At 43.7% G+C, this 27,783-nt stretch overlaps 1 protein-coding gene across 1 annotated transcript; it reads left to right on the top strand.

The window, feature by feature from the left end:
• The first annotated feature begins 7,657 nt into the window (after nt 1–7,657).
• GADD45G (growth arrest and DNA damage inducible gamma) lies at nt 7,658–9,369 on the top strand. The gene is made up of 4 exons (XM_054652257.2): nt 7,658–7,810; nt 7,925–8,026; nt 8,132–8,345; nt 8,699–9,369. The coding sequence occupies exons 1-4, from the start codon at nt 7,758–7,760 to the stop codon at nt 8,807–8,809; spliced, it is 480 nt and encodes a 159-aa protein (XP_054508232.1). The 5' UTR covers nt 7,658–7,757; the 3' UTR covers nt 8,810–9,369.
• The last annotated feature ends 18,414 nt before the right edge of the window (nt 9,370–27,783 follow it).

Genomic DNA, 27,783 nt, shown 5'->3' with positions numbered 1-27,783 from the left:
AGAGCCCACAGGAACCTTCCAGTGTATGAAAGGGAATACTGGAGAAGGGATCCTTTGTCAGGATAGGACAGAGAGTAATGGGTTCAGACTGAAAGAGAAGAAAATCAGGTTAGATATATAGAAGAAACTATTGATTGTGAGGGTGGTGGCTCTATTTACTGTGGGGCACTGGAATAGATTGCCCAATTCAAGGCCAGGATGGAGGGAGCTTTCAAACTGATCTGATGGAAGGTGTCTCTGCCCATGACAGGAGCAATGGAACTAGATGGTCTCAAATTCCCTTCCTGACCAAACCATTCTATGATTCTGTGACCTGCCTTCTTTGTGAATTACATTTCTTCATGCTGCAGAATTACCAGTGAAATGAATAATTCTGACAGCACCTGAGCTTAGGAAAGATTTTGCTCTTTTTTCCGTTTAACAAACAGACAGCTCTTCAGTGATCTTCTTAAGCACTTGACTTTTAACATTTCTGGGCATCTCTACAAAATACCAGTACACCACAAAAAAAATTGCTGATTAAGTTATGTAAAGCTGTTAAAAAATTCACTTCGGCATTGTGTGGAGCCATTCACTGGGAAAACTAACATCATCATTCAAATTTCTCTTTAATGTCATCTGTTTGGGCTGGAGAGATAGCAAAACAAGGCTGTTTTTCAGCAGTTTTATTCTGCTGGAGGAGAGGGACCCATATGCAGGCATTAGCAGATATGGCAGAAAAAAAAATTAAGGAACTAAGGTAAGTAGGGATTAAAACCAGCTATATTATAAAAACCTCCCGTTTTTATTTGTAACTGAGCCTTACTTGAGATTCATTTTGGCATCATCTGGAAGACTGTGAATTGGCAGCATCTGGAAGACAGTGCTGAGTGAATGGAGAGATAGAATCTGGGATTTTTTATTTGCCCCCCTTTCTTCTGGCTTGAATTAGTAACAAATATAATTTTTTGTGTCACTTATGTAATTTTCCAACCTTCCATCGAAAGCTACCCTATTAAGTAAGATTTCCAGGCATTCCTGGACAAGGTGTGTTCTCAGGAATAGTAAATTTGACGCTGCAGACTTCCTGGCACACAGGCTTCAATTGAACATGCATGCACAATCTGTCCAGTTTGGCCAGAAAACATAGGATGTACTGAGCAGGGTGTTACGCAGCCGTAGTGCATATGGGCTGTGAATGTGTCTAGGATTACCAGTCACACAGCAGCCAGTCAGAGCTGCTGTGAATGCACAATAAGCTTTCAGTTGCTGGACTTAGACACAGAAAAATCCCAGGAGAGAATCCTGAAAAATCCTGCCCTGATAAAATTCTGATCTGATGGAAAGAAAGCATTGCCAAGAAAACCTGGCTTTCAGCAGTTCTTAATGAAAAACAAAAAGAAAAAAAAAGAAAAAAAAAAGATTGTCATGCCTCCCAGTATTTCTGAGACTCGTGAGCTGGGGTGTTGCAGAAAGTTCCTGATGTGTAATCAGCTATCCCCCACAAACTGATTTACTGCTTTGGACTGCCCTTCTCAGCTCCAGTAGGATGTGAATTATGCAGATTTTAGCACAGGGCTGAGGAGGAAGCTGCTGCAGATGCTTGCAGCTCACCATAGTCTGAGTGTTTGGCTTTTTTTTCCCCTTTTTAAATGCACACTAGAGTGGGTCTCTCAGGGGTGTAACAGTGGAGATAAGCATGAAAAGAAAAACATCTCCTGTCTGTAACTCCATTAGTCACTCCTGGTGGAGATGGTCTTGTTTAAAATACAAAACCCAAATATGCAGTGCTACTGCAAGAATGACATTGAGGTGCTGGAGTGTACCAAGGAAGGGCAATGGAGCTGGTGAAAGGTCTTGAGAACAAGTCCTGTGAGGAGCAGATGAGGGAGCTGGGGGTGCTCAGCCTGGAGAAAAGGAGGCTCAGGGGAGAACTTATCACTGTACAACTGCCTAAAAGGAGGGTGTAGCCAGGTGTGGGTCTGTCTCTTCTTCCAGGTAACAAGTGATAGGACAAGAAGAAACAGACTCAAGTTGTGCTAAAGGATGTTTAGATTGGCTATTAGGAGAAACTTGTTCACCAGAAGGGTTGTCAAGCACTGGAATAGGCTGCCCAGGGAAGTGGTCAGGTCACCATCCCTGGAAGTATTCAAAAGATTTGCAGATGTGGCATTTAGGGACATGGTTCAGTAATGAACATGACAATGCTGGGCAAAGGGTTCAACTTGATGATCTTAAAGGTCTTCTTCCAACCTAAATGATTCTATGGTGATCTATTCATCACATGGCTAGATGAATGCTGTATCTAAACAGTACATAGATCATTACTACAGAGGAAAAAAGGCATGAAATTGCTAAATATTTCTATTTAAGTATTGCAATGAAAGCAAACCTGCTGGGGAAAATAGTCAAAAATAGTGCAAGAAGTGCTTTTGCCCTTTTTTAGTGCAAAGCCTGAAAAGATGACAGAAATAAGGACTCTGCTCATCTGCACAACATTCTGTAATAATCAGGCCTATGCAAATAATTAAGTGCTCTCCATTCTATAACATTGCACTTATATTTGTGAGAATACTCAAAAAATTTTAACTATATAGTGGAACACTTAATAGAGAAGACTGCTGCTTCTAGTACCACAGCTTTTTTTATTAAGCAAGGCATGTGATATGCATGGTTGTTTGTTTTTTTGTTTTGTTTTGTTTGTTTTTTTTTTTTTTTTTTGGTTGGTTGGCTTGGTTTTGGTTTTGTTTTGTTTGGGTGGGGTTTGTTTTGTTGTTTTGTTTTGTTTTTTTAAGAAGAATCTATGAAAAGCCTTACTTCACTGCTTTCCCAGTAAATTAAACATTCTTGTTGCCTACAGATTGTGGATGTTTGGTCTTGGCTGGTGTCACTTCTGTGGCAAAAGTTTCACAGAATTAAGTTTATGATACAGAGGAAGCTACCTGGTTTACATGGTGTGGGGATCAGCAGTTTCAGGTTCAGTAGAAAGAAATTATATGAGGATTGGGTAGGTGACCTGTTGATCTGCTAGAAATTCAAAATCAGCTTGAATTTAACCAGGCCATTTGTAGAGCCTCTTAAACCTTGTGTTCAGTAGAAAAGTTTTTGATTTTGTTTTTGTTTTGTGAGATGCCACACCTGGAGAAAGCAGCTTGCTGGATGATTATAATAGGTCTGGAAGAGAGGAGAAATGGATGGAGGACTGGAATGGGAAAGGGAGATGGAAATGGAAAGGGAGAGGGAGATGGATTTGGAAAGACACTGAGGAGGGAGTACTCCATCTGACAGAAAGGACTGGTCTGTCTTGGTAAAGAGAGTCTTTCTGATGCAAAGTCTGGATGTGCAGCACAAGCCAGGGGAACACGAGGCAGGTGAGTGCAGTGTAGGAGCCCCTTGGCTGGGGTGTCTATTACCATGGCTTGCAAGCCTTCTCTGATGTGGAAGGTTTGAGTCTCCTCTCACTTAGGCTAAGAGGTAATGTCTGTGACTGCTGCACTTCAGCTGGAGACACGCTGCTATTTTCTCTGCAAAATGACAAAAGTCTATGTTTATTATCAGCTATACAGGTGCAATGCTTTTGCACTGTTATCTGTTAAATTCTGCCAGGTTCCTTGCCTTTCTTGGGATTGAATATATTATCTCCCCCTTACTCTGTCTCTCACCTTTTATTCTGGGGGGCTGGTTTAGAACCATACAATCATCAAGGTCGGAAGGGGCCTCTAACATCATCCAGTACAACAACCAACCCCGCACTACTACTGTAACTCTAAACCACTACACCACATTACCCAGCATCAGATCCAGGTTTCTCCTAAGAATCTCCCGGGATGGTGACTCCACCACCTCCCTGGGCAACTTGTTCCAATGCCTACGCACCCTAACAGTGACTTTTTTTTTTCTAATATCTAATCTGATTCTCCTGTCTCAGTTGAAGGCCATTTCCTCTGGTCCTACCACTGCAGGGACAGTAGAAGTGACCAACTCCCACCTCACTACATCTTCCTTTCAGGGAGATGCAGAGAATGACACAGTCCCCCCAAGCCTGCTCTTCTCGTGACCAAACTAACCCACCTACCTCAGCCATTCCTCATAAGACATGTTTGATGGTCCCTCCATGAGCCTTGTTGACTTTCACTGGACAAGCTCCAGCACCTCAATGTCCTGGAGGTGTCAGAGGGGCCAAAACTGGACTCGAGGTGCAGCCTCAGCCACACCAAGTACAGGAGGATGATCATACCCTTGTTCTGCTGGCCACACTGCTCTGGTTCAGGCCAAGATGCCACTGGCCTTCTTGGCCACCTGGGCACACAGTGGCTCACACTGAGCTGGCTCTCAACACGCACCCCCAGGTCCCTTTTTGCCCAGCAGCTCTTAAGCCAATTCTCCCCCAGCCTGTAGTGCAGCAGGGGTTTGCTGAGACTAAAGGGCAGCACTTTGCCTTATTGAGCCTCATGGAGTGGTCCTTGGCCCACTGACTGAGTCTGCCCAGGTCCCTGTAGAGCCTTCCTACCCTCAAGCATGTCTGTGGATCAGGTAACACATTTTAGGGGATTTCTTTATGTAGGATGCATCAAGGTCTACTTTGTTGGTTGGCTGGCTGGCTGTTGTTTGTGTTTACTTATTTTCATTGTTGTTGTTTTGGGTTTGGGGTTATTTGTTTGGTTTTTGGGGTTTTGTTTTGTTTTTGTTTTTGTTGTGGGTTTTTGGTTTTTTTTTTTTTTGTTTGTTTGTTTTTGTTGTGGTTTTGTTTGTTTTGTTGTTTGTTTGTTTGTTTGTTTTTCTCTTCCTGTGTCTCCGTTGTAAGCGTTCCGGGCCCGGGAGCAGGAGGGGACCCGTGTCTCGGAGCCGCGGGAGCCAGCAGCGATCCGGCCACAAGAGGTCAGCGCAGGCTTTGCACAGCTCTCCTTTCCACATCTCTTCTGCATCAGAGGCCTGGTGTCGATACTGTAGCTTGAAATAAGCTGGATCAAGCGCCTAGTAAATGAATGCTTCACGGCCTTCAGCACCATCTGTGCTAGGAGACCCGGGAATAATGGGGCAAACTGAAAAGTGTGATGTCAAGAAACCCTAATTCCAGGGTGCTGCATCATTAAGCTGAAACTGGAAGCTTGCATGTCGAAGGATTAATGTGTTAATAAGGTTCCTACATCACTTTATTATCTAGACAATTATATATATTTTACTATTACATATACATCTACACTGTTCTCCACTCTGAGTTACTTTCGCTTACTAATTCAGATTCATCTCAAGTGACTTTCACTTTTACTGTAGTGAGAAAGTCATCAAAGTCATAGCTGATATCAGCATCTTTCAAAGCTGTGAGTCAGTTCTGGATTTTCCACCTATTTCATCAGAAGTAGGCCCTTGAATATTTCTAAGAGATATACCACTTAATGCATCTTACCATTCAAGCTATTCTCCTGCATTCATCCCCATTTATATGCTTAGAAAAAAACCCCAAACAAACAAAAACAAACAAACAAACAAACAACCCAAAACAAAACAGGAAAAAGAAAGAGGCAGATGTATGAAGGTTTTTTATCTTTTGAGAATGAACAGTCGGTACATGCTATGTACACTATTCTAATTCCAGCAATGGAGACAATTGCACTTGCCTGAGTACAGGCCAGGAGATAATTTTCTGGAAACTTCTCACATCTTTTTTAGAGAAAGCAAACTAAGAATTTATGCCCTTCTTAAGCAAATTCAGACTGACAGGTCACTGTTTTGGTTTCCAAGTCTTTGCATGTTAGTAGGGTAAAAAAGATTGTGAGGCTTGAGAATTGGTGTTTACAACGAAGAGTTTTCTCCCCAGTATACTGACAGCTCTGTAGACAGCAGAGAAATGTTCTTAGAGAGGCTGGATGTATCTGGCAGACACCATGCCTATGCTGTCACTAGTCTAAAATGGAAACTCACTAAGTGATTACTGCCAGGTCGAATGCTGTCACCTGTAGTGTCACCAGGGCACTAGTGTCACCAGGGCTAGAAACAACTGGAAGTAGAAACACGGCAGCTCATTAAAGTGGCTCAGTTTGAGAGGCATTTTGGAAACTGTATTGCTCAAAGAGACTGAAACTGAGCAGAGTATAGCATATACAGTCACAGATAAGACGTGCTTCATCCAGGACTCCCAGTGAAGTACTGGAAAGGACATCCCCGGGTTTCAACACACTTGGATGGGGACGATGCGGCTGCAGGCTAGTGAACAGCAAGGGTGACAAATTAGAGAGGTCTGCGTGTGCAGCCCGCTGGAGTCGGTCCGGACAGGTCGCAGTAGCACAGGTTACCCCAAGGTGGCTCTCCACAACCTCTGTGAAGCCGCTTGGGGCTGCTGTCTCGCTGGAGACAAGTGCTAACCGTGAGCTTCAGCCTAAGCGTGTCAGACGCTGAAGGGACGTGAAAAGTGATTTGCCTTTTAACATCCAGTCTGTGCTCATTCGCAGCGGGAAAATGTGGTTTTTTCTTGCTTGGTTTGTTGAGAAACAGGTTCAAATCTGAGTTCAGCAATCACACTCGTTTCCCTCTGAATTAATTATGAACACTGTCCAAATTTTTAATAAAGGTCGACTGAAAAAAAAATAAAAATCTGTTTGCTCACACCACTCCCCCTCCCCAGGATCATAGGCCAGTACAGCCTGCAGAAGGATTACCAGTGACCTCAGAACAGGTCTGTACCAGGGCGATCCGGCAAGGATGAAATAAATCTACACAGCCTCCCTGGACAGGGAGCCTGCTCCACTGCTTGACTGTTCTCAGGGAGAAAGAATTTTTCTTACATCCCCTCTGAGCCTCTTGATTTACACTCGGCTCATTGTCTCCTGCCTCCCCACTAGGCACTGCTGTGCAGACCCTGGCGTTATCTTCCAAATGATCACTCCCACAGGTTTTGGGGGCTGCAGTTTGCCTTCCCCGGGCTGAGCTGGCCCTGGTCCCTGAGCCTGCAGGGCAGGACAGCGCCCAGCCCCGGACCCCTCGGTGCCCCACCTGCCCTTGCTGCAGTTTCTCGGCTGTTTCCCGGCTGGGGGTGCCCGAACCGGACAGGCGGCATTGCTGCTGTCCCGTGAGCGCTGGGCAGGGGGGATTGTCACCTGCCTCGGCGGCTGGCCCTGCTCCTGTGCCTACAGACAGGCGCAGGGGGATTTGCTGCCGCCGGGCCACTGCCGAGCATCACCAGGTGACTGCCCAGTGCAGCCCCAGGCCCTTCTCTGGAGAGCTGCCCTCAGCCCTGGCTACAGGGCTATCCCTTCGCGGAGCTCACATTTGCAGAAACCATATTAATAAAACCTTTCGTTTATTTTCGTTTTTTAATTTTGTTTTCTCCCGCACTGTACAGATTTCCCGTTCCAAGTCTCGGACGCAAATCGCCCTACTAGCTGCCAGTGCCTACCGGCGAGCGGTGTGCAGGGAGCGGACGCGCGTACAAGCGCACCGCCGGCACCGCCGGTACCGCCGGCTCCGGCCCGGCACCGCTGACGGGGCCCGGCACCGCCGGCTGCTGGCTCGTGCCTGCGCGCCCGCCGCCCGCCCCACGTGGCCTCCCGGCACGAGCCACTCTTTCTCGGCCCTCCCCCCCCCCGCCCCGAACTTCCTCTCCGGCGCGCGCCGATTAGCATAATAAAGCCGCCCCTTTCTCCCCCGCTGGCGAATGGGAGGCCAGGAGGCGCCCGCGAGGGCTATAAGTAGCGCACACCGGGCAGCAGCCGCTTCAGTGCGCTCACGGCGTGCGCAGAGCGAGAGCTGAGGGAGCCGCGGGGCCGTGCGGACTAACTGCTATGACTCTGGAGGAGCTCCACCGACAGCAGCCCTTGCCTGCGAGCCACGACTGGTACGTGCGGGTGGGCAATGGAGATCCGAGGAAAACGGGTAGCGGGCGGTTTTGGGGCGGCGGTGGTTGTGGTGGCGGCACCGCGCTGACCCTGTGTCTTTTCCCGGCCCGCAGGATGCAGGGCGCCGGCACGGCCCTCCACGAGCTGCTGGTGTCAGCGCAGCGCCGAGGCTGCCTCACCGCCGGCGTCTACGAGTCGGCCAAGCTGATGAATGTGTAAGTATGGTGGCGGGGCCGGGGGGAGTGTGTAAGTCAGCCCGGCGGGGCTGCGGGGCGGCCGGCGCCGACCGCGGGATTCATCAGGCTGCTCCCCTCTTACAGCGATCCCGACAACGTCGCGTTCTGCGTGCTGGCCGCGGACCAGGAGGACGAGGGGGACATCGCCTTGCAGATCCATTTCACTCTGATCCAAGCCTTTTGCTGCGAGAACGACATCGACATCGTGCGGGTGAACGACGTGGCCAAGCTGGCGGCCATCGTGGGGCCCAGCGAGGACTCGGGGGAGCCGCACGATCTGCACTGCATCCTCATCACGGTGGGTGTCCCGGGCGGCCCGCGCCCTGCCCCTGCACTGCCCCGTGCTGCCCGAGCGGCGGGCGCGGCCCCTGCTCCGCTGCGGGTGGTCGAGTCCTCTGCTGGGCACAGACAGAGCGCTTGGCACGCAGCGAGTCAGCTGAGTAGTAGTAGTAGGAGGAGGAGGCAGAACTTCTCGTAACTGGATTTCCTCCGCCGTCCGCAAGGGCAGCATCTCTGCTTCCTGTCTTGTCTGTGTCAGGACAGAAACTGTCTGGAAGTGCTTCCAGTCCTAAGCTAATGCTTCTGTAAATATTATGATGACCTCAGCTGGCGGGCAGCACTCATAGTGTGCAACTTTTTTCTTTTTTGCAGAACCCGAATGAAGAAGGCTGGAAGGACCCAGCTCTGGAGAAGCTGAACTTGTTTTGCGAAGAGAGCAGGAATGTCAATGACTGGGTGCCAACTATCACCCTGCCTGAGTGATGTCACCTAGTTCACTGGGAAAGCTGAAACCTTTGTTGCATTCTCAACGTGCTGTGCGTTCACCAAAATGTGCAACAAGCTGCTGATTCCATGGATTAGCCTGGTCAAGAGACTGGATTAAAGTCCCTCAGACTGGCATGCAGTGGGCTCTTACAGAGGAGAAAGAGGAAAACAGCTCACCTCACCAGTGAGCCTCAGTAGGCTGCAACCGTGGAGAGGCTGTGACATACCATGGAACTGAAAGAAGTATTGCAAGTTTGGCTGTGTGGAGCTGTTTCAGGAGGGAGAGGGAAAGTTGAGGGAAGTGGGCCAAAACTTTCCAGAAGGACTGATTAGAGTACTGTAATTAGGAACTGTTGGCGCTGTCTGCAAAACACAGGAGAAAGTATCAATATTTATGGAGTATTGGGGATTGGTTATTAAGACAAATGCAGATATTCCAAAGCAGACAGACTTCAACAGGCCTCTTGGGTCCCTGCAGATCTGTTTTAATACTGCAATAACTTTTATTGAAATATTTGCTGCTATTGAAGCTTTCATAATAAATTTTTGACAATTAATTTCTGGGAGTGTCTTGCTTGCTGGGTGGGGAAGCATGTCACTGAAATACCGCTGATGTTTTGCTTGTGTGCTGTAGTCAAAGATCTAACTCCAGTAATGGAGTTATTGCTCAAATACTTTCCTGGGCTGGCTGAATGAAGTGCTGTGCTGTCCAAGTTGATAATTCAACCTTTTACCCTCTTGCAACAGCTGCTTATCGCAACAGCTTGCAAGACGAAGGAGTCGCATGCCTAATGAGCTCACTTATTGTAATAGGAGGTCTTTGTAGTCTGCTGGAGGAACACAATGCATGTTAGAAACATGGATTTTTGGAATACAGACCTCCAGTAAATTGCATCATTGATTCTTAAATATGACTTAGATGCATTCAGAGTTGACGTGTTTCCACTTGACAGAAGTGGCTTAAACATGATGGGGGGGCTGCAAAACTCCTTAGATGTCAAACACATCTAACATTTGCTTTGATTAGAATGACATCATTAAATCTAAAACTAGCAAATGGTGAATAAACATCACATCTGCCACAAGCTGCTCTCTGATTGCCATATGCTGTAACAATAGAAGCTGTCAGTCCAGAAGCCAATTTTGCAAAACCTAATTGCATGACAACACCAAATTAAGTCCAAAACAATTTAAGGATGGTGTGGCCTTTTTTAGAGATTCTGTCATGAAAAGTTAATACGGGTGGGTTGATTTGGCCCTATGTTAAAAGGGAAAACATCACCCCATTTTGTGCACAAACTATGCGTGTGCTCCAGGACCTGACATTAAAATGGCACAGTAATAATCCCCTCTCCGCAGAGCAAGAAAGCTAAACTACTCACTTCCTTTATAGGCACTAAAACCACTCAGTTATCACAATTGCATTTCCTCTGGGCTGGCTTGCAGTGATTGACAGTAGCACTTGCTGAAAAGTGGTCATTTCCACTTGAGCAAGGAAGCTGCTTGCTCTCAGTTTCATTGTTCCTGATAAGGGAAGTTCAAATTCAGCTGCAGCATTCCTGGAATATGCTTCCTTGTACAGGCGGTATCTAGCAGAGTTTGGCCTTTGTTACTGTGTCATGAGAGGCTGTGGGCTGGCAGTGTGACCAGAGCTTAGACCGAAGTAAGCACTATGGGGGCCTCAGACCTCTGCAAGTATTCATTTTTGCACTTAAGATACAGGAGTTTCTGCACAGCCTGTTTTTCTGCTTAACCCGCACTCAGCAACTGGTGTCTGTCTAGGACTTTGACAGAAGTAACATGGAGAAGCAAGAGAATAAACAACTCTGGCAGCTGTGATAACAGAAACTGCCTTTAAGGCAGTTGCCTTGATGCACAGAACATATCAAGTGTGGGTGCTTTATTAGACATTTTTATATTTTTCTCTTAGCAAATGCAGATTTCTTCATTTTACAGCCAAGAAACATATTTCCGCTCTTTGCTTGGGGCCTAATCAGTGCTCAGAGCCAAGAACAGATTAAAGTGGACTGTCCTGAATTCAACTTTCATGTGAAGTGTAAGCAGTACTTTACAGTCTTGAGTGGTTTAAACGAGCCTAAGACTAAAGGAAGTTCTCACGCATGTATACAATTACATAAATCATTAAACGATAGCAGAGAGTAGGTGTAACTGGTCTGTTGACTGAGACAGGAGGCATTGATAGTGGTACCTGGTACCAGCTTTTATGGAAGGAGTGTACTGTGCAGCAATGAAATTAGTGGGGCAACACCAAAATACTCTTGTGAGGATGTTTCCTTCAGTCTCATAAAAGATGGGACAGCAACCTCCTCCTTCAGCCTTGTGAAACTATAATCTGTGCCCCACGAGAGGTACACGATTTCTTATTTTAGTGACCTCTACAATTCTCCTGAAATCCCTTATAGTTCCATGCAAATACTGTAATGCATTACTGTAATGCAAATTGTACAAAACTGAGTTAGCCTGCAAGTGTTATTAATACAGTGCTGCAACCAAAGGCAGCTCTGATGTGCAAGTTATGTGCTGCTGCAAGTATCTGTAATGATCAACACTACGTAATGTAGCAAAAATTCAGCAGCTGGTATCTACATCTCTACATGCTCAGATATATAACTGCACAAAGAGCAACTATACATTTGTTAAAGATAGAGAGTAGGCTTGGGTATTATGGGCTGTAGTGGGGACAGCTGGTCGGGAGGTGGTTGGCTCATCAGATGTGCAGGATGTTTTGTCAAGTACCTGGGAGATCTGGAGGTTGCAACACTGGTCTCTTGTGTCTGAGCAATATGCCCTGAGTACTTTGCCTTCCCAGAAAACAGAAGTTCGCAGGAGAGAAGCACTGTGGCTTTCCAGAACCACTGGGAGCTCTGCCAAGGTGCCCCCCTCCCAGCTGTGTTGTGTAGTCTGCACAGGCTGGCTTGTGCTGTGCCATGGTGGCCATGCCAGGGGGCTCTGGGGAGGAGACTGAAGTAATTAGATGTTAATTATAAAGGTGGTTCTTCAGGACACAATTAGCTGAGAGACGTGGCACAAGGTGCAGGGCATGGAGTGGAGTTACAGATTGATGGTGCTTCTGGCTTTGCTTTCCATCAGGATCTTCACTTGTGTGCTACTAGGTGATAAACTGTGTATTTCAATATTGTCATCATAGCTTTGATGTTGTGCTAACTACATTTCTAGGCCCAGTTTTTAATGAAGTGATGCTTAAAGTTTAATTTCAATTTTTTTGAGCAATAACTTTGCATTTTTTCTGTGTATCTATTTCTAATTGTAATGACTGACAGGAATTTCCCTTCATATGTGGTTTCCTTCTCTTAATGGTGTTTTCTTCCTGTTACACTTCTGTGCATCTCTTTACCTTTCTCTCATTGTGGTTATAGATAGTTATCTCTTCAGATGCCTGACAGTTTTACTTTGTGCTATATTAACTGCATTATCATCTTATCAGGACATATGTATGAATACCGGCATGCAGCTGTTGTAAACAATGCTTCCTCTTTTCCTGTGGAGTAGAAAATGCAAAAAGGAAGATAATAAAGGGAAGATTATGAAAAGGAAGGCAAACTACTTAATGAAATAAGGTTTGCATGAAGTCTGTGCATATGCTGGATGATATAAACAGTGTTCATAGCTGTGGATGCTCAGGGAAGCAGCTTAGATTTCTGCACACTGGTGAAGTTTTAGTTATAGGTGGAGGCTTTTTGAATTAATGTGTGTTCTGTAAGGAGAAGATCTTTGCAAAATTGCAAGTGTCAGGAACATGCCATAGCACTGCTGTCTGGCACATAAGGGAGACCTGGCTCCTCTCAACAAATCTATTTATGCCAGCTCTCAGATCCCCTGACATCAGGAGGAGAGAGCAGTGTGTGCCCATGGTAAAACAAAGCAAGTATACAGGCAGTATCTTACTAGTGGAAGCAAATGCCATCACATGTGTGTGCAAGAGAGATGTGTGGAGAAGGCCGTGTGACCATTGTATCCCCTGTAGGGGCTCACATTGTGGACAGCTGGGCTCATGACTATGCATCCACAAGACTTCATTCACTGCACAGCAGCAGTGGCAGAGTCCAGGGCTGGCAGAGGGATGGAGCTGTACAGGCAGTACGTACACCCCACCAGAGCTATTCTTTCCACAGGTTTTTATGAAGACTGCTTTTCATTACTGCTTATTCCTTATCCATTTCATCATGGCAGCTGTGATTTACTCACTTAGTAAAGTCCAAAAATGCAACAATAGGATATTGAAAAAGCTGCATTACTACTTCTTGTAAAATTATTTCATACTGAATGAGTGAACACTTGTATTATTCTGCATTATTCTGCAATAAGATAGCATTATACACAACCTTCTGACTATTGGAATGTATGTGAAATACTGATTTGAATGTATCAGTATCTTTAAAAGTATGATCAGATCCCATACATCATAGTTATAGTGGTTGTAGTATCTCCTCCAGTCTTCCATTGCACTGGCATATGATCATTTTGCCATGCTTATTTTCTTTTAATGCCTGAAAATAATATAAAGTTATTTCCTTCTGTGTGTCAGCTCTCTGTAGAGCTGACTTTACTTTGAAATCATGACTTTGCAATATTAGTATCAACACACATTGATAATTCAAAATTATTTTGTTCAACTGTTTTTTTGTTTTGGTTTTTTGGGATTTGTTTGGTTTGGTTGGTTGGTTGCTTTTCTCCCTGGGATTGGAGAGATAGCTATAGAAAGTAACATGAAGTTTAGTTTCTGTTTTTATATTGCCTCTGAGCTACCACTGGCAAGAAAAAAAGCTACCTTTTTTTGAATATTATTTTGACAAAAGCTGTTATAACCTGTGGGATCTCAGCACATCGTTCCCGATGTCCAGAGATGCCAGGAGAACCCTTGGGCATCTTGAAAATCCTGGAATGTTGCCAAGAGTGTTTGGTGGCTTGATTTTGATCCATCCACAGAAGTAACAAGAGCTTGAGGACAAGAGAATCACTTTGGAGTAAAAGGTGTAAAAGAGACACATTTAGAGGGTGAAATATAGACTTTAAGGTTTTTGGTACAGGGGGGTTATGGAGACAAGATGGAGGGATCAGGGCGTGTCTCGTCCTTCTTCTTTCTTCTTCTTGTCCTCCATCTCCTGTGATGATGTTGGCACTTGGGGATTGGTTTATGGTGAAGGTGCACTTGCTAACATGGGTGAAAAGCATTGGGAAATAAAGGTAAATATTGTATACGTAGGTTTTAGTATAAAAAGACATGACCGCCCCGTGGGTGGTCAGAGAGTGCCTGTGACTGCTTGCAGATCAGACCTCTGTTGGGCAGACAGAAAAATTTTGTAGATAAGAAATAATAAACAATCCGAAGATCGAAAAGCTGAAGAGTCCAGACTCGTCCTTTGCATCGCGCCCACCAAAGAACCACTCTACCCGTGTCGGGGCAGAGACAGACAGCCGGACCCGACAATAACCCTCGTAGGAATTTCCATGTATTATAATCCATTGCAGAATAGTGTCAAAATTTAACAAAGAACATGTAATATTACAATATGGATTGTAACATCACAAGGAGTTTCTGTCCCACTCGGCCTTGAATTAAAGTATTTTCAGAGTGAGGAATTTGAGTTTTGCTTTCTGTTCCCATTTTGGGGGTATCTAATCTGTAGCAACATAGCTTTCAGATCCTATTGAAGCCAGCATGAAGCAATGGTGCTTAGTGACTTCTGTTTAAACATAGCTAAGGCCCAAAGTTTCAAATTTGTATTTTAGAAACAAGACATGTACTAAGTGCATTTTGATATCAATATGCTCAACTGTAAGCCTAGAGCCAAAAGTCTCCAGTGTACAGCTAAACTTATTTAGCTGTATACCCATAAACTTGCCTTGATAGAGACTTTGCTCCTCTGCTTAGGAATGTGTACTGTAAGGGCACAGCTGCATTAAATGTTTTAGCTTGGAGCAGTCAAGTGGCTGGAATGAATCTGTGGATCTTCTCCTGCTAGCCTGCTTTGGTTCATACAGCAGAACAGAGTGGGACCATGCAATCAGGATTTCTTGTGGAAGAAACCAAGCCTGGAGACATACTCTAAGGGACCACCTAATGCTTTCCAGCTGCCATTGCGCATTCAGTTCACGGGACCACACTTGAGGTACATACAGCACAATTATTTGCTGATTAAAAGTAAATAGGCGAGTCTTGGCAGTCAAAGAAGAGAAGTACGTTGGCCTATTTTTCACAAAAGAAGTGATTTTAGTGTAATACACATACCAATTTGTTTTAAACAATTGCATGCTCTGAATTAACAGGGTTAAAAATCTGCTTTGGCAGCAGCTTGCTGAATTTAATTGTTTCTGAGGCAAGAACGATGAATGGGACTATTTCTAGAAGTGGTTGCCAAAGGTAGTTTTTGTAATAGGCCAGCACTGCCCAACTGGCAGCATCAGGAGAGCTTTGCCTGGCCCGGTGCCTTTGTGCCTGAGGAGCAGGTGCTTTGTGAGCCATGCGTGGTGCTCCCGCCCCGCTGCTGTGCCACCCCACAGGACAGGCAGCCACTACACAAACCCTGTGCTGGCCAAAGCTGGGGCTGTCCCCCGTGGGGAACCTGTCCACTCCAGCTGCCACTCATGCAGCTGGAATTTCTGCACAGGTGCAATGGAACAAAATAGTTGCTGATAATTTCCAGATGACATAAGGATGAATACCCCAAAAAAAACCCTTGCATTAAGATCCAAATCCCTGAATTAAGTTGCAGCAATGTCACAAACAATTTTTAAAATATAGTAAGTGCAAGGTGATGCATCTCATTGCATAGTAGGAGATTGTCACTACCAAGTGAGAGGCTATGGGATCTTATACCAGTGCCACAATTGGTCTTGTCTTTGGTCTTGTATAACATTTCTGTGCTTTATGTTTGCCTATGTTTAAAGCAACCTGCTCACTCTAAGCTATTTTTCCAGATAAAGGAGTTAATGCAACAAAAAATTGCATAATGTCAGTAGGTGCCTCTGTGCTGCTGAAGGCATGTTTATGGTATGTGAGGAGTGAAGCTGTGTGTGGTTAAAAATGGAAGGATGGTAAAGCACTTTCCTTTTCCTGAAGTATCAGTTGCATTTTTTGCTAATGCAGAGATGCTCTCTGTCTCACATTCTGCTCTGTTTCTGTAGTGCTATAAAAACAAATGTTTTATAGTTCTTCAAACAATTTGAGGGTGAAGAAAGCAATAACAAGCACTGCATCGTTTGTAATAAATTACCATATTTTCTGGAAGCTACCCCTGCTGCAGAGGAATGATAGAAAGGCTGTACACAGCCTGTCTTGTCTGGAATTGGAATCACTCACTCCCACTGATACCAAGCTCAGCCTTGCATAGGTCACTGCCTCACAAAGTCAGACCATATTGTACAAGTGTAAAACCAGGTGCTTTTGATTGTGATATGGGGCCACAGGTAATAGAAGCATGCTTTCTGCCTATTAAATGTGATGACAGAAATTGTTCCAGGTCTCTCCAACCATCTGGCTATCAAGTCTAATTTACAGCAAAGGTAGATTGCATGGCTCTCTGGAAAGAGATGTTTTCCATTTCTGAATCTGGTTTCTTGATTTAAGTAACTTTTTAAAAGTGATGCTTGTTTGCTTTTATAACATATAAATCAGCTTTCAGGCACATAGCTATTCTCCATGGCCTGTAACACATGTGAAAATATTGTTAAATTGGGAAGTGTGTTTTGTTTTTATCCCCATGCTAAGGTACATCTTGAATTTTATAATAATTTTCTTCTCTTCAAAATATGTATAATATGTAAAATAATTCCCAATTTAGAGCTAAGGCCTGAAAAGCACTGGAGGAGCTGGGTGGCTAAATTTAAAAAAAATAGATAAATAACACTAGCACTGAATTATGGTAGTTGTACTTGTAAAATAATTTGGACATATTTCCAGAAGAGAAACAGTGCATTTAACTAAACATAGTATACATATCCTTGTAAGGGGTATGCAAATCCCTTCTCACCCATAAGCATTGGTTCATACACACGTAGGAAGAAGATGCAGAATGATTCAAATCTGACACTATATAAATCAGTTGGTGTTTTGTCTCTGTGTGCTCTGCTCCAACTTTTTCAGAAGAAAATTTACCACTAGAACACTGCTGCACAATGGAGTTCCCTGGTTTTCCTCTCTCAGCAAGCCTGCCTGTTCCAATGGAAGAAACAAACCAACAAATTTGATACTGTGCTATGAAGGTCTGCCTGTGTTGCACAGTTCCCATGGGGCAGGTCACTTAGTGGGAAAACAATAGCAATTCTCAGAAAACTGTGCAAAGGGTTTCTCAACTCTTGTACCTCCTCTACATGTACTTCTAGACTGCATTTTAAAATAACTACGTGTCTTGTGTTGTGTTTTCAACAGTTGTCAGTTCACTTGGTGTCTAGGGCTCATGGTTTGGCATCTGACATGCAGGAGCCAATAAGGTAGCACTGAATGTATTCCCGCAAGAAAGGAAGGAGCTGTGCAAGAATAGCTTACCAAGTAGGTAAAAGTAACACAGCATGGAGCTTTTCAGTGGTATAATAAAGTTTTGGTGTTCCTAATTACTCTGTATCTAACCACTAAGAAATACATGTTGCTCTGTATCTGGTTTGCCAGAAGAGCTTAGTGGTGTTCTACCTAGCCTGAATGCAGAAGTAGTAAAATTCCCTTTTAGGGAAGAGCAGCTGTAGATAGATGGCTGAGTGGGAGGCATCAGGTATGGAAATGGTCACTGAGTTTGGTGGCAAAAAGAGAGGTCCTATGCCTATGATTGCAGAACCAAATACTTTATATGAGGCTCCACAATGAATACTTGAACCAGCTGGACCAGAATTCTTGAAAACAACCAAGTCCTACAAGATCTGTAAAAGCTGCTGTCCAGATAGGTAACAACAGCTCAGTGTCCTGTCTGGTGCCAAGCCTGCTGCATGTGCTCATAACTTATTACATACTCCAGAAAATCATCTTTGAAAGAAGTATTTCTGAATGATTCAGCTTCAGAAACAGAATCTGGCAGCGTGCACAATCAGACTTTAAGGCAGGCATCCAGGAGAAAACAGGCACAGAGCTTGTGGACGTTATAACAGCCCTACTGCATCATGCAAGTTACATGTGAGCATCCACATGGATCTGAGGAATAACATGATGCTTTGTTTACGTGGTAAATATTTGACTGGCCTTTCTGTACCTTCACCTGAATTACTAATAACTTACTGTGGTGTGTCATTGAAGCAAATTGCAGCACAATTATGATAATAAACCCATGCAGGCCAGATCCAGGAGGACCCTGTGGAGAAGATGCTGGAGCATGCTCTGCTCCCAAAAGTGCTGATGTTACTACGCAAGCCTTGGCTGGCTGAGGACATTTTGCAAGAACTGGTTCCCCACCTCTCAAACCTGCATTTCTCCCCCTTAGGCCCACATCCTGTATTGCTGCTTCTGCAGAGCCCACGGCTTCAGACACATCCGTGCAGCTTCCCTGTCCAGAAGCAAGTTACTCCAGTCCCTCTAGGGGCCTGCCTGTAAGATTTGGGTCCTCTTGCAGTGCCTCTTTGGCAGGGGCTGAAGTTAAAGCAGGCTGGGGTAGGGAATATGTCGCTGCTGTCACTCTCTGAGAAGCCAAAGGTGTAGCAGCCTCAGGGGTGTTTTGGACCCAGGAATCCTGATGTGGCCAAACCACCCAGTCCACCCACCCTCCTGCCGCATGGGAAGGGAGTGGGCTTCTTCTCTGCCCAGCCTCCCAGAGCTCCCCATTGCCCAGATGATTTATCTACACTGAGCTGTTTGCTTGTTCTGCTAAAAGTGTAGCATGGACAAGTTCCCCATTACTCCCTGAAGCTATGAAGAATATCAGAAGACTAGTGGGAAACTTCAGAAGCAGCAGTTCCTTCCACAAGCTGGAGATAAAATTTCCATTAGTGATAAGTGCAGAAGAAAGCAGACACCTGATTCAGCTTCTGCAGTAACATTCTAATCTTCCACAGGCATATGGTTTACTGAAATGAAAACTGCATGTAAGCCACAATTAAGGTTTCCAAACATACTTACATAAAGCCTTTCACCACAGCAGCATATTGGCTCATAGGGGCTGTTTCTAGAAACTAAGGTTTCTTTGTTTCTTAGCAGCAGATGATTTCCTCTCCTGGGGCAATTATGTAGCCTAATTGCCTGTAATAATCATCCCTGCTAGAAGTGCCTTAATACTAGCCCTTTTCCTTTTTTGCACTTCTTACTGACTTTCTGCTTCCAAGTAGCAGAGATTGACTTTACACAGTTAGAAAGCACAGGCAATATTTAAGAATATTTGTTTTTTTCTTATCTAATGCCCCTCTTTGATGCAGTTATTGGTGCCTAAACCATTATTAAAAAAATCATTAAAACAAAAGAGAAAAATTATAATGTTAATTTTGAGACCTATTCCTGAAAGATAAACTGTCCTTCCAGTTGCTTACAGTTGTTTGGGGTGTATTTTTATTTCAACACTTCTTTGTATTTATTCTTTTTGTAAGATGCCAATTAGATGTGAAGTACCATTGATGGACTCTGCTATGCTGCATTACAACAAGTTTTAAAAGTAAACCAGAAAAATCCATTAAAAAAATCATAGGGTATGCTGGACATTGGCAGGATGGATTAGGGAATATATCTTTGTTACTACTGACTTTCCTGGTTTCATTTAGACATTACCAGTGCTTTCTTTCTTACAGGTAATGTTGTAGAAACACCTGATTGTTCGTAAGTACCTTTTCCAGCATTTACATTCATTCTGAACAGTCAGCAGTATAGCTTGACTTTTGGACAAAGTTCAGCAAAATACATAACCGTAGAGGTTCAAAATTAAGGTCTATCCTGCCGTCTAATATTTTTTTTTCTCTTGCTGACAAAGAGCAGATGTCTAGAGAAGGGCATCAGAAAGGGCAAGCCCACAGGGATCCTTCCCAAATGTGGAGCTCCCAAGAAACTTTGAGCCCTGGGAATTTCTGTGTCTAGCACAGTAGTAAAAAGATATGTTTTCAACATGACTTATTCAGAGGCTGAATCCTTAAAGTTCAGGTGCTGGAGATAGATACCTAGTAGGTGTGTTGTCAAAATCATAGTAAAAATGTTCTGGAAATACAGAAAAATAGAGTTCCCAGGTGAAGTGTATAAACATATCTGACTAGGAGATTTCTCTGCTTCCTGCAATCTGCTCCTGTAGATCCTTTCTTCCCCATTAGAGTGAAAGTGGAAGATGCATTTTCTGTTTGCTTAAGGGCAGAGGTATCATTGGAAGAGTCAAATAGTCGTGTCAATGAGTATGACTTTTCCAAAAGAGGATTGCAGCCTGCACTATTAATTTAGTCTAGAAGAAAGGCCTTTTATTCTGATTAAGTTATACTTTCAAATTCAGTCAGGGCTATACTGCCTACTAAGGAAAAAATTATTGCTGTTCAATGTGTGCTTTTGATAGTCGTATTTTGATAATTATTTAGTGCCTGCTGTTGCCACTCATGAAAGAAAAAGTGCAGCCATAACCACCTTATTAATGCCAAAGTTGAGTAATAAGGTTAAGTGGTAATTAATTAATTAATGCAGTAACACTTACACTGCAGGAAGAGAGACAAACTATATTTGGAGAAATGAAAGAAAAAAAATATAACCGGAAATCTCTTAGAAACATGGCAAGTGAAGTCCTATATGTGTCTCAGAAAAAGGTTGTTTTTGGTTTGATTGGGCAGGGACTGCTCTCTGTGGGATGCTGGATGCTTGGATGCATCCAAGATGAAGATATGGGTGTGTTCAAAGAAGAGGCGTAAATATCTTGCAACTTAGAAGTTTAAAAGAAGTACAAATGTCAATTCTTGAGATCCAGGTTCTAGTCCAGGTGTTTTCCAGGGTCATCTAATTTCACCAGCTAGAGGGTTGAACTACCTTATACAAGCTGAAGAGAACCCAGGGGTGCAGGCCTTACACTACCTAAATGCCACTTTGGCAAGGTGATCAAGTGGCTCTCAGCCTCTTTGCCTACTGATCCATCTCAACATATAGAGCTGTATCCACACAGGCACTCGTTTCTCTGGCAGTGTGGGACAGAGGTCAGAGGAGGCTTTAAAGGCAAAGGCTGCAACTTGTTTCCTGAATTCTGAGCTCAACCTGTGGACCTGAGCAAAGAAGCACAAGACAGATGTTGTCTGAAACCAAAATTTTTACCTGCAGCAAAATGCCATCTCTAGTAGTTTTCAAGAACACTTTCATCTTTAGGTGTTTGGCTAAGACAGTACTATTTCATAGATCCTTGGTGTTGTGGCAAGCAGGGAACCCAGAATATTCAGGAATCACAAGCTAAGGAACAGCTGACAAAATTCTGTCAAAGAAAGCTGAGTAAACCTGAAGGGATTTTTCCTCCCACCCAAATCATACAACAGAAGAAATGTTGGTTTGGTCCCCATCACTTTACATGTACAGGAGCACTGGTCGTATTAGTCATTGCTGTGTGGCTTGGAGAGACGTGAATGAAACTGCACAAGAATTAACTCTAAGTTGGCCCTTTTGTGGGGAGTATCATTCTGTTGCTGTCACAAATTCCCCCGAACAGAAAAACTCTTGCCCTTTCTATGGGAACATTTCATTGCTTGACCAGGCATAAACAGAACGGGTCTGGACATTTGAAACTGCTGAATTTTGCATCCCCCCAGAAAACCCAGCATGGATTAGGAGAACCTCTCCTCTGCATACAGTGTTATTGCATCAGGAACATGCAATAACACTGGAGAAATACTAAATTTTTTAGAAGCTTAAAGAACCACGAGGCCTATTTGAATGTATTTATATAGTAGGATATTGTTAGAGAATAGAAAGTCAGAGAGGAAGAGAAGCCTCTGAAAGCAGTTTTGTGAACTTCCACCCTTACATAATTCACAGAGGTGCTGCTGCTGCTGCTGGAAAAGGAGGTATGTTGTGCTTATCTTTAATAGGAAAGTATAACCATTGGACCAAACTGCTGTGGTGGTAGCTCTGTCCAATTCAATGCGGTGAGATGAGAACTAAATTTGTCACTTTGTGACTGTCTCCCTTGGGAGGCTGGTTGAATGCTTTGGAGTCCTTTGGGATTTATCCCACCCTTGACTTTCCCTAGTACTTGCATGATAATGAGAACTGTGACCTCGAGACTATAAGCATCATGCCAGTGCAGCTCATGCTGCTGAAGGATCTGAAACACACAGAACCTATGCTGGATACCCTTTGGAAGGTGGGGGCATGATGCAGCCAAGATACGTCCCTCTTTGCTGGATAGGATGAAAACGTCTCACTTGTGGTCTGTCTTCAGCTTTGCTTAGCTTCTGTTCCTCTGGGAAAATGTTCCTATGTTTACTTTTGGTATGTACTTTTAATTAGAGGCACAACCTAGGTTGTCATGTTGAAATATTGGATTCCTTTATGGAGGCATTGTGTGCAGGTCCCTTCAAAAAACAAAGCACTACAAGAAAGCCCACCTTCAAAGGCACCTACTCATTTTTCTACAGTGTGTGAAAGAGGAAGTAGGGAAGTGAGTTTTGGATTCTACAGCCAAACCTGAACACATCTTTTTTTAGGAAAGGGAATACTGCTCTTCCAAGACTTATGGTCTGCCTTTTCTACCTTAATGATGATTGTAATACAGTTTTAGTTTTTTGAGTGTACGTGGGGGACTGAAACTCAGCATGGCATCACTGCTGTGTACTCTGCATTCCTGCACAGTTACCTCAGCTGCTGTTCTCTCCCTCTCTCTCTCTGTGTCCCCAGCCAGGATGATTAGCCAACAAGTCTATCTATCTTGTAAGCATGTGGGCTGTCGCTCCAACTATGCACACTCACCCACACTCACAGTCATGCAGGCTGAAAAAGACAAAGGCATGTTTTCCTGGCATGGCAGTAATGCAGTCAAAATTAAAAATGAAATAGGGGAGAAACATAAAACTGAAATGTAGCCATTGTGCATCTGATTGTGATTCACAGTTTTCTTCGAAGAGCCTGCAAGGCCTTTGACAGATGTAGCCCCCTTCAAGAAAAAAACAATAATGATGTTTGGGAAGCCATGTATTTATAAATTTAGAGACTGTTTACCCTTTATAAAAGAAAAGTGTAGGGCAGATGTGCTCCATGTGCTGCATGCAATAAGACATGCAAGAGCTGAAGATGAGCAGAGGCTGTGAGTTGGTAAGTAAGCAGGGAACCCCAAATATTCAGAAATGCCACCTTGAGGAGCCAAGAGCTGATAAAATTATGTCAAATAAACATGATGGTTTTTTTTCCCCTCCTGCTCAAATCATACAAAGGAGGCAATGTTATTTTGGTAATTTTATAATTTTACATGCACAGGAGCACTCATTGAGAAGTAGTCCAGTCTAGAATTGCAGTGGGTGCTAGGGGTGATCAGTGGAGACCAGCAGCCCATGTAAACATCTTGGCTGTAAGGTGGTGCTCCTTTGTTTAAAGAAGCATGGTCAAAAGTTTAGCAGAGCTGGTTCTTGTTGTTATTTTTATTATTATTATATCCCTGCCAAGAATCTAACCTTCGTGTTGCTTACTAGTTGTTTATAGAGGGATATTTTACCCACAATGGAAGGGCTTTTTCCACCAAAGGTTTTGGAGGATTAGCAAGGGCACAATGTCCTGGCAAGTCTTGGCAAAACAGAAGTAATTTTAATTCCACCCTTGTGCTTTCCTAAGGATATTGCTGTACTTTTTTTTCCCCCTGTGAACTATTTGATGTAACTTTCTCCAGTGTCTTGGAAGAGAAGTGTATTGGCTAACACTTGTATATAGCTTGCCCCAAGAACATGGATGCTGTGAAGAGAAATGTGTTCAGGCTGACTTGACTTTTTGAGACTCCTAAACAAAATCCTGGGTCACTGCAATCTTTCTGCAGAAAAAGACTTCTGTGAATCAAAACCACCAGCCATATTGTCTTTAGGGTAAGCTGAAGGCAAAGACAAAATGACCTTTCTTAAAAAATCAACTGCTCAGTGGATGATGCCTGCAGGTCAAGGTCTGGAGCCCATGATAATTTTTTCATCTCTGTTTTGGAAGCCTTCAAGCAGCAAAACTGGAGACAGCATTTCAGAGCAAAAACATACTTGCAGATTTTGATATCCTTCTGTAACTATACTCTGTGAAAAGGAATTAAACTTTTAACTTAAAGAAGAGAGTAGTGGTCCACAGCTATTTTTACTATGGGCCGAGTTCATTATCTCATCTTAAGAAAGGAGAAATGAGGAAAGTAACTTCTTTGTGTTCTGTCTTTTGAGACATTGAGATGCATGTCATCTTAAGTTTTTAAACTAGTTTGTGAGAGGGAAATATCTCTACTGGTTATGTTTAGAAATTAATTTTGTATGTATTATTTGACCTTAGAAAGAAAGACAAATTGAGATCCAGAACACTTTTCTGAAATATCACAGGGCTACAGTTTCTATAATTTTTCTTTAAAGTTTCATTGTTGAAATATAATGAAACTATGAGGGCACTGCTAAAGTGAAACTAATTGCTGAAAAACCAAAAAAAGATAAATGATAAATCTAACTGTGCAATACTGAAGGAAATCAACTAGCAGAAAACAACTTATGCTCTAGGGATGCTGTGCCTCAAAGGAAAGAAGAGTGATGGACAACTAATATGCATTTTACTAAGGAGGAGTTTTTGAAAAAGATGGTTTTAATTCTGTGTTTAGCAAAAATCCTCAGGGAGCATGAAGTCAATTTCTGAAACTGACAACAAAAATTTTGTAGAATTTTTACTGTGTAGAATTTTTGTTGTGCAAAAAAACTCCCCTGTTCTTTTCCTTTGGAGGAGGGGCTGGTCTGCAGTTACTATGTGTTGAAGGGACATATGGAGCCAATGGGTAAAGTGTGGTGGATCTCATTTCCACCATCAAAGCTTTGCACATTTGTCCCAGTCTTGGCATGCAGGGATGAGAACAGCCTGAGTCTGAGGGTCCAGCGTGGAGGCGAGGAGCTCAGGGTCAGCTCTGCCATGCAGGGTCTCACCGACAAGCTGGAGCTCATGGCAGCCCCCAGTTGATGGCAATAAATGTAAAACCTGTCCCTGAGGATGGTGTGACCCCCCCATGCAACACTGTGAGCTGGGGGCTGATTGTCCAGAGTAGTTTCTGTGCAGAACAGGTGGTGAGGGTGCTGCTGGCAGGCACATTGAGTGGGCCATCCAGCAAGAAAATTGCACCCTGGCCTGCTTGGGGGGATGTGGTTTTTTCCTCTCTTCTCAGCGCTGGTGAGGCTGCAGCTGGAGTCCTGTGTCCTGCACATGAAAGATACCGATAACTTGGAGCAAGTCCAGGCAGTGAGGGGACTGGAGTGCTTGATCAATTGCTGCTGTCAACTCCCTAATGGGTAGCTGTAGAGAAGATGGGAACCAAACCCTGCTGGGCCCTGCACAGGAGGATAAGAGGCAAACTGCCAACAAATTTCAGCAATGGGAAATTGGAGCAACCTGTAAAGAAGAACAGTTTTTTTCCTGGTGGGTGTTTACACTGCGTAGGCTTCCCATCCCAGGAGATATTCAGAGCTTGACAAAAAATGGTCTGGTCTCACTTCAGAGTTTACTAGCCCTGCTTTGAGAAGGATGGTGGACTGGATGCCTTCCAGTAGACTTTTCAAATCTAAATTTTACCCCATTTTTTTACCCATAAATTACCCATTAGCTTTCTCATTCTGCAAGTGTTCTCAGAACATACTTATTTCTGGACCTTGATACTCAAGGGAAATTCAGCTTGGTCACTACTCAGAATGGACAGAGGAAGAAAGCCTTGTTAGATCGCATCCTCCTTTGCCAGCCTCCTGGAGCTGCCACAAGTTAATTCACCCTTTCATCTTAGCTCCCAAATGGCTTGCAAAGACAGATTTAAGGCCAGAGAAACACACATCAGGTCTCAGTGTCACTGAGGATCAGGTAACAGAGCCTGCTAAGAGAAGGAGCTGGCCAAGCATTTGAAAATTTATTTCAGGTGTGTAGCCATGTAGGGTACACTTCTCTTGGCTTTTGCTGCTCCCACCCACTGTGTGACTGGAGAGTGTTTCTGGTGAAGAGCAGTGACTGCTCTGCAGATGTTCAGAGAACATCCCACACTGTGCTTATCTTCTACTGCAGACAGTGCGTGGGTCTGCATGTGCAAAAACCATTAAAAGTCTTTTGTGCCCTAAGCATTCCCGCCTGGATAAAGCTGTATTGGCCCCACATGAAACCCATATGCACTCTACTCTGTTTTGTTCAGTGCTTGCTCCTCCCTTCCTTGACATTGTCCCCTGATGCTGGCTCCTGCCAATGCTTGTCTGGCTCCAGGACCTACTTCACTTGGCAGAGCCCCTGCAGATGCAGACATGGAGCTTTTGCAAAGCCCATATCCCATTCTTCTTCCTCTTTCTCCTCTTGCATGCCTTACTCTTAAATCATTTCACATTTCCATGGATGCTGTCAGTCCCAGACAATGCAATGACATTACATGTTATAGTCTGGGGTTCCCAAAATGTGCTCAAAAAGCTGCTCTGTGTGCTGTCTTCTGTAGGAAAACACACGTTGCCTTTCTTGAGCCATACTGGTCCATTACGCCAGTTTTGATTTGGCTCATTACAATTCTAGACACAGCTGCACTGATCTGCACTTATTTATAGGTAGCAAATTAGCTCAGATTGTTGACTTTTTCAGCACAAAGCATGCCCAGGACAAATCACAAAAAGTGATTTTTTTTTTTTTTTTTTGTGAATAAACTCATAAACTCAGTATTTTGATATAGTTCAAAAAAATCTCAGTAGTTCTCAAATGTCAGCCAGAGGCAGAAGTTTTTCGCAGTGTTCTCCCTGAGCCAGTGATTCCTTGGTCAGGTGCTGGATCACTCTATAGGTGTGTTCCTCCTCTTTAAAACCTGGAAATCATGCAATCACAGAACAAAGCCCACATGTTTAAGGTGAGTTTTTGCTATAGTAAATTGTTGATGTAAATAATCTCTGAGTCAGTTAAAGGCCAGGGCTTTGTCATGTGAACCATTTATCATATACTTGTGAATTACTAAGGTGTACCCAGAAGATAAGTTGAATTCATAAGCAGGGCACACTTGCAATATGTTTTACTGAGGGTAAAATGCAAGCCCAGTGAAGAAGATATCTGTAGGGGAGAAAAAAACCACAGCAAAATCATGGATTTAATGTTTTTCCTATGTGGCAGGTCATTGAATTTTGCTCACTGCTACTGTGTGTCTATGGATTCATTTGCCTTTTCTCTTACAATAAGTGATAGAAGTTCAGTGTATCCTCCTGTAATCCATCTTTCCCACATTTCCAAATATGACCCCATTTCCTTGTTATTAAAAAGCTTTCAGGTTTCTGGAGTAGCATGTAATTCTGGAAACTCTGCATCTTTGATCTTCAGTTCTACAGCACTGTTTGGGGTCTTTTTATCTGTCCCTGCTCATAGACCTATGACAGACACACAGAGAAGTACAATGTGACAGTGCTTGCATGCTACCAGCATGTGAGAAATTCCCTGCTGGCAGGAGGATCAAGAAAACAGGAGATCTCTTTGCAGTTCTGGCCTGTGCTGTGTCCTACTTACACAGCTTGAACCTATGCAGGAACATCAGTAATGTTGTGCTACTGAAGATGGGCGGCTTATAACTTAATAAAATCTCATCTTAAAAGTGAGATTCACTCTGTTCAGGTTGCCTGTAGAAACCTATTTTATGATATGAATTCTGCTCAAACACTTAAAAAGTTTGCTAATTGCCATTAGAGTGGTGCACAGACATAAAGCTGATCCTCTGAAAGTTGTAGGTATGAAGTTAAGGGGAGGGGCAAAGGAAAGACTTCTGGTGTAATGTTGAACGGGCTTTTCTGTCTCGCTGTTATGTCATTGCTGGCCCATCTTTGGGTCAGAGGTGAAAAAATGTGAGATGTGGAAAGTGATACTCTGAAGT

This window comes from Agelaius phoeniceus, chromosome Z (assembly GCF_051311805.1).
Source record: "Agelaius phoeniceus isolate bAgePho1 chromosome Z, bAgePho1.hap1, whole genome shotgun sequence".
Taxonomy (NCBI): Eukaryota; Metazoa; Chordata; class Aves; order Passeriformes; family Icteridae; genus Agelaius; species Agelaius phoeniceus.
Note: the sequence above shows the minus strand (reverse complement) of the source record. Positions and strands in the feature narration are given on the sequence as shown.

Bases quoted from the DNA above. Each gene is read 5' to 3' on its own strand.
- GADD45G (XM_054652257.2), top strand. From the start codon at position 7,758: ATGACTCTGGAGGAGCTCCACCGACAGCAGCCCTTGCCTGCGAGCCAC. The intron at 7,811-7,924 runs GTACGTGCGGGT...CCCGGCCCGCAG, and splicing joins TTGCCTGCGAGCCACGACTG to GATGCAGGGCGCCGGCACGG. The intron at 8,027-8,131 runs GTAAGTATGGTG...CCCCTCTTACAG, and splicing joins TCGGCCAAGCTGATGAATGT to CGATCCCGACAACGTCGCGT.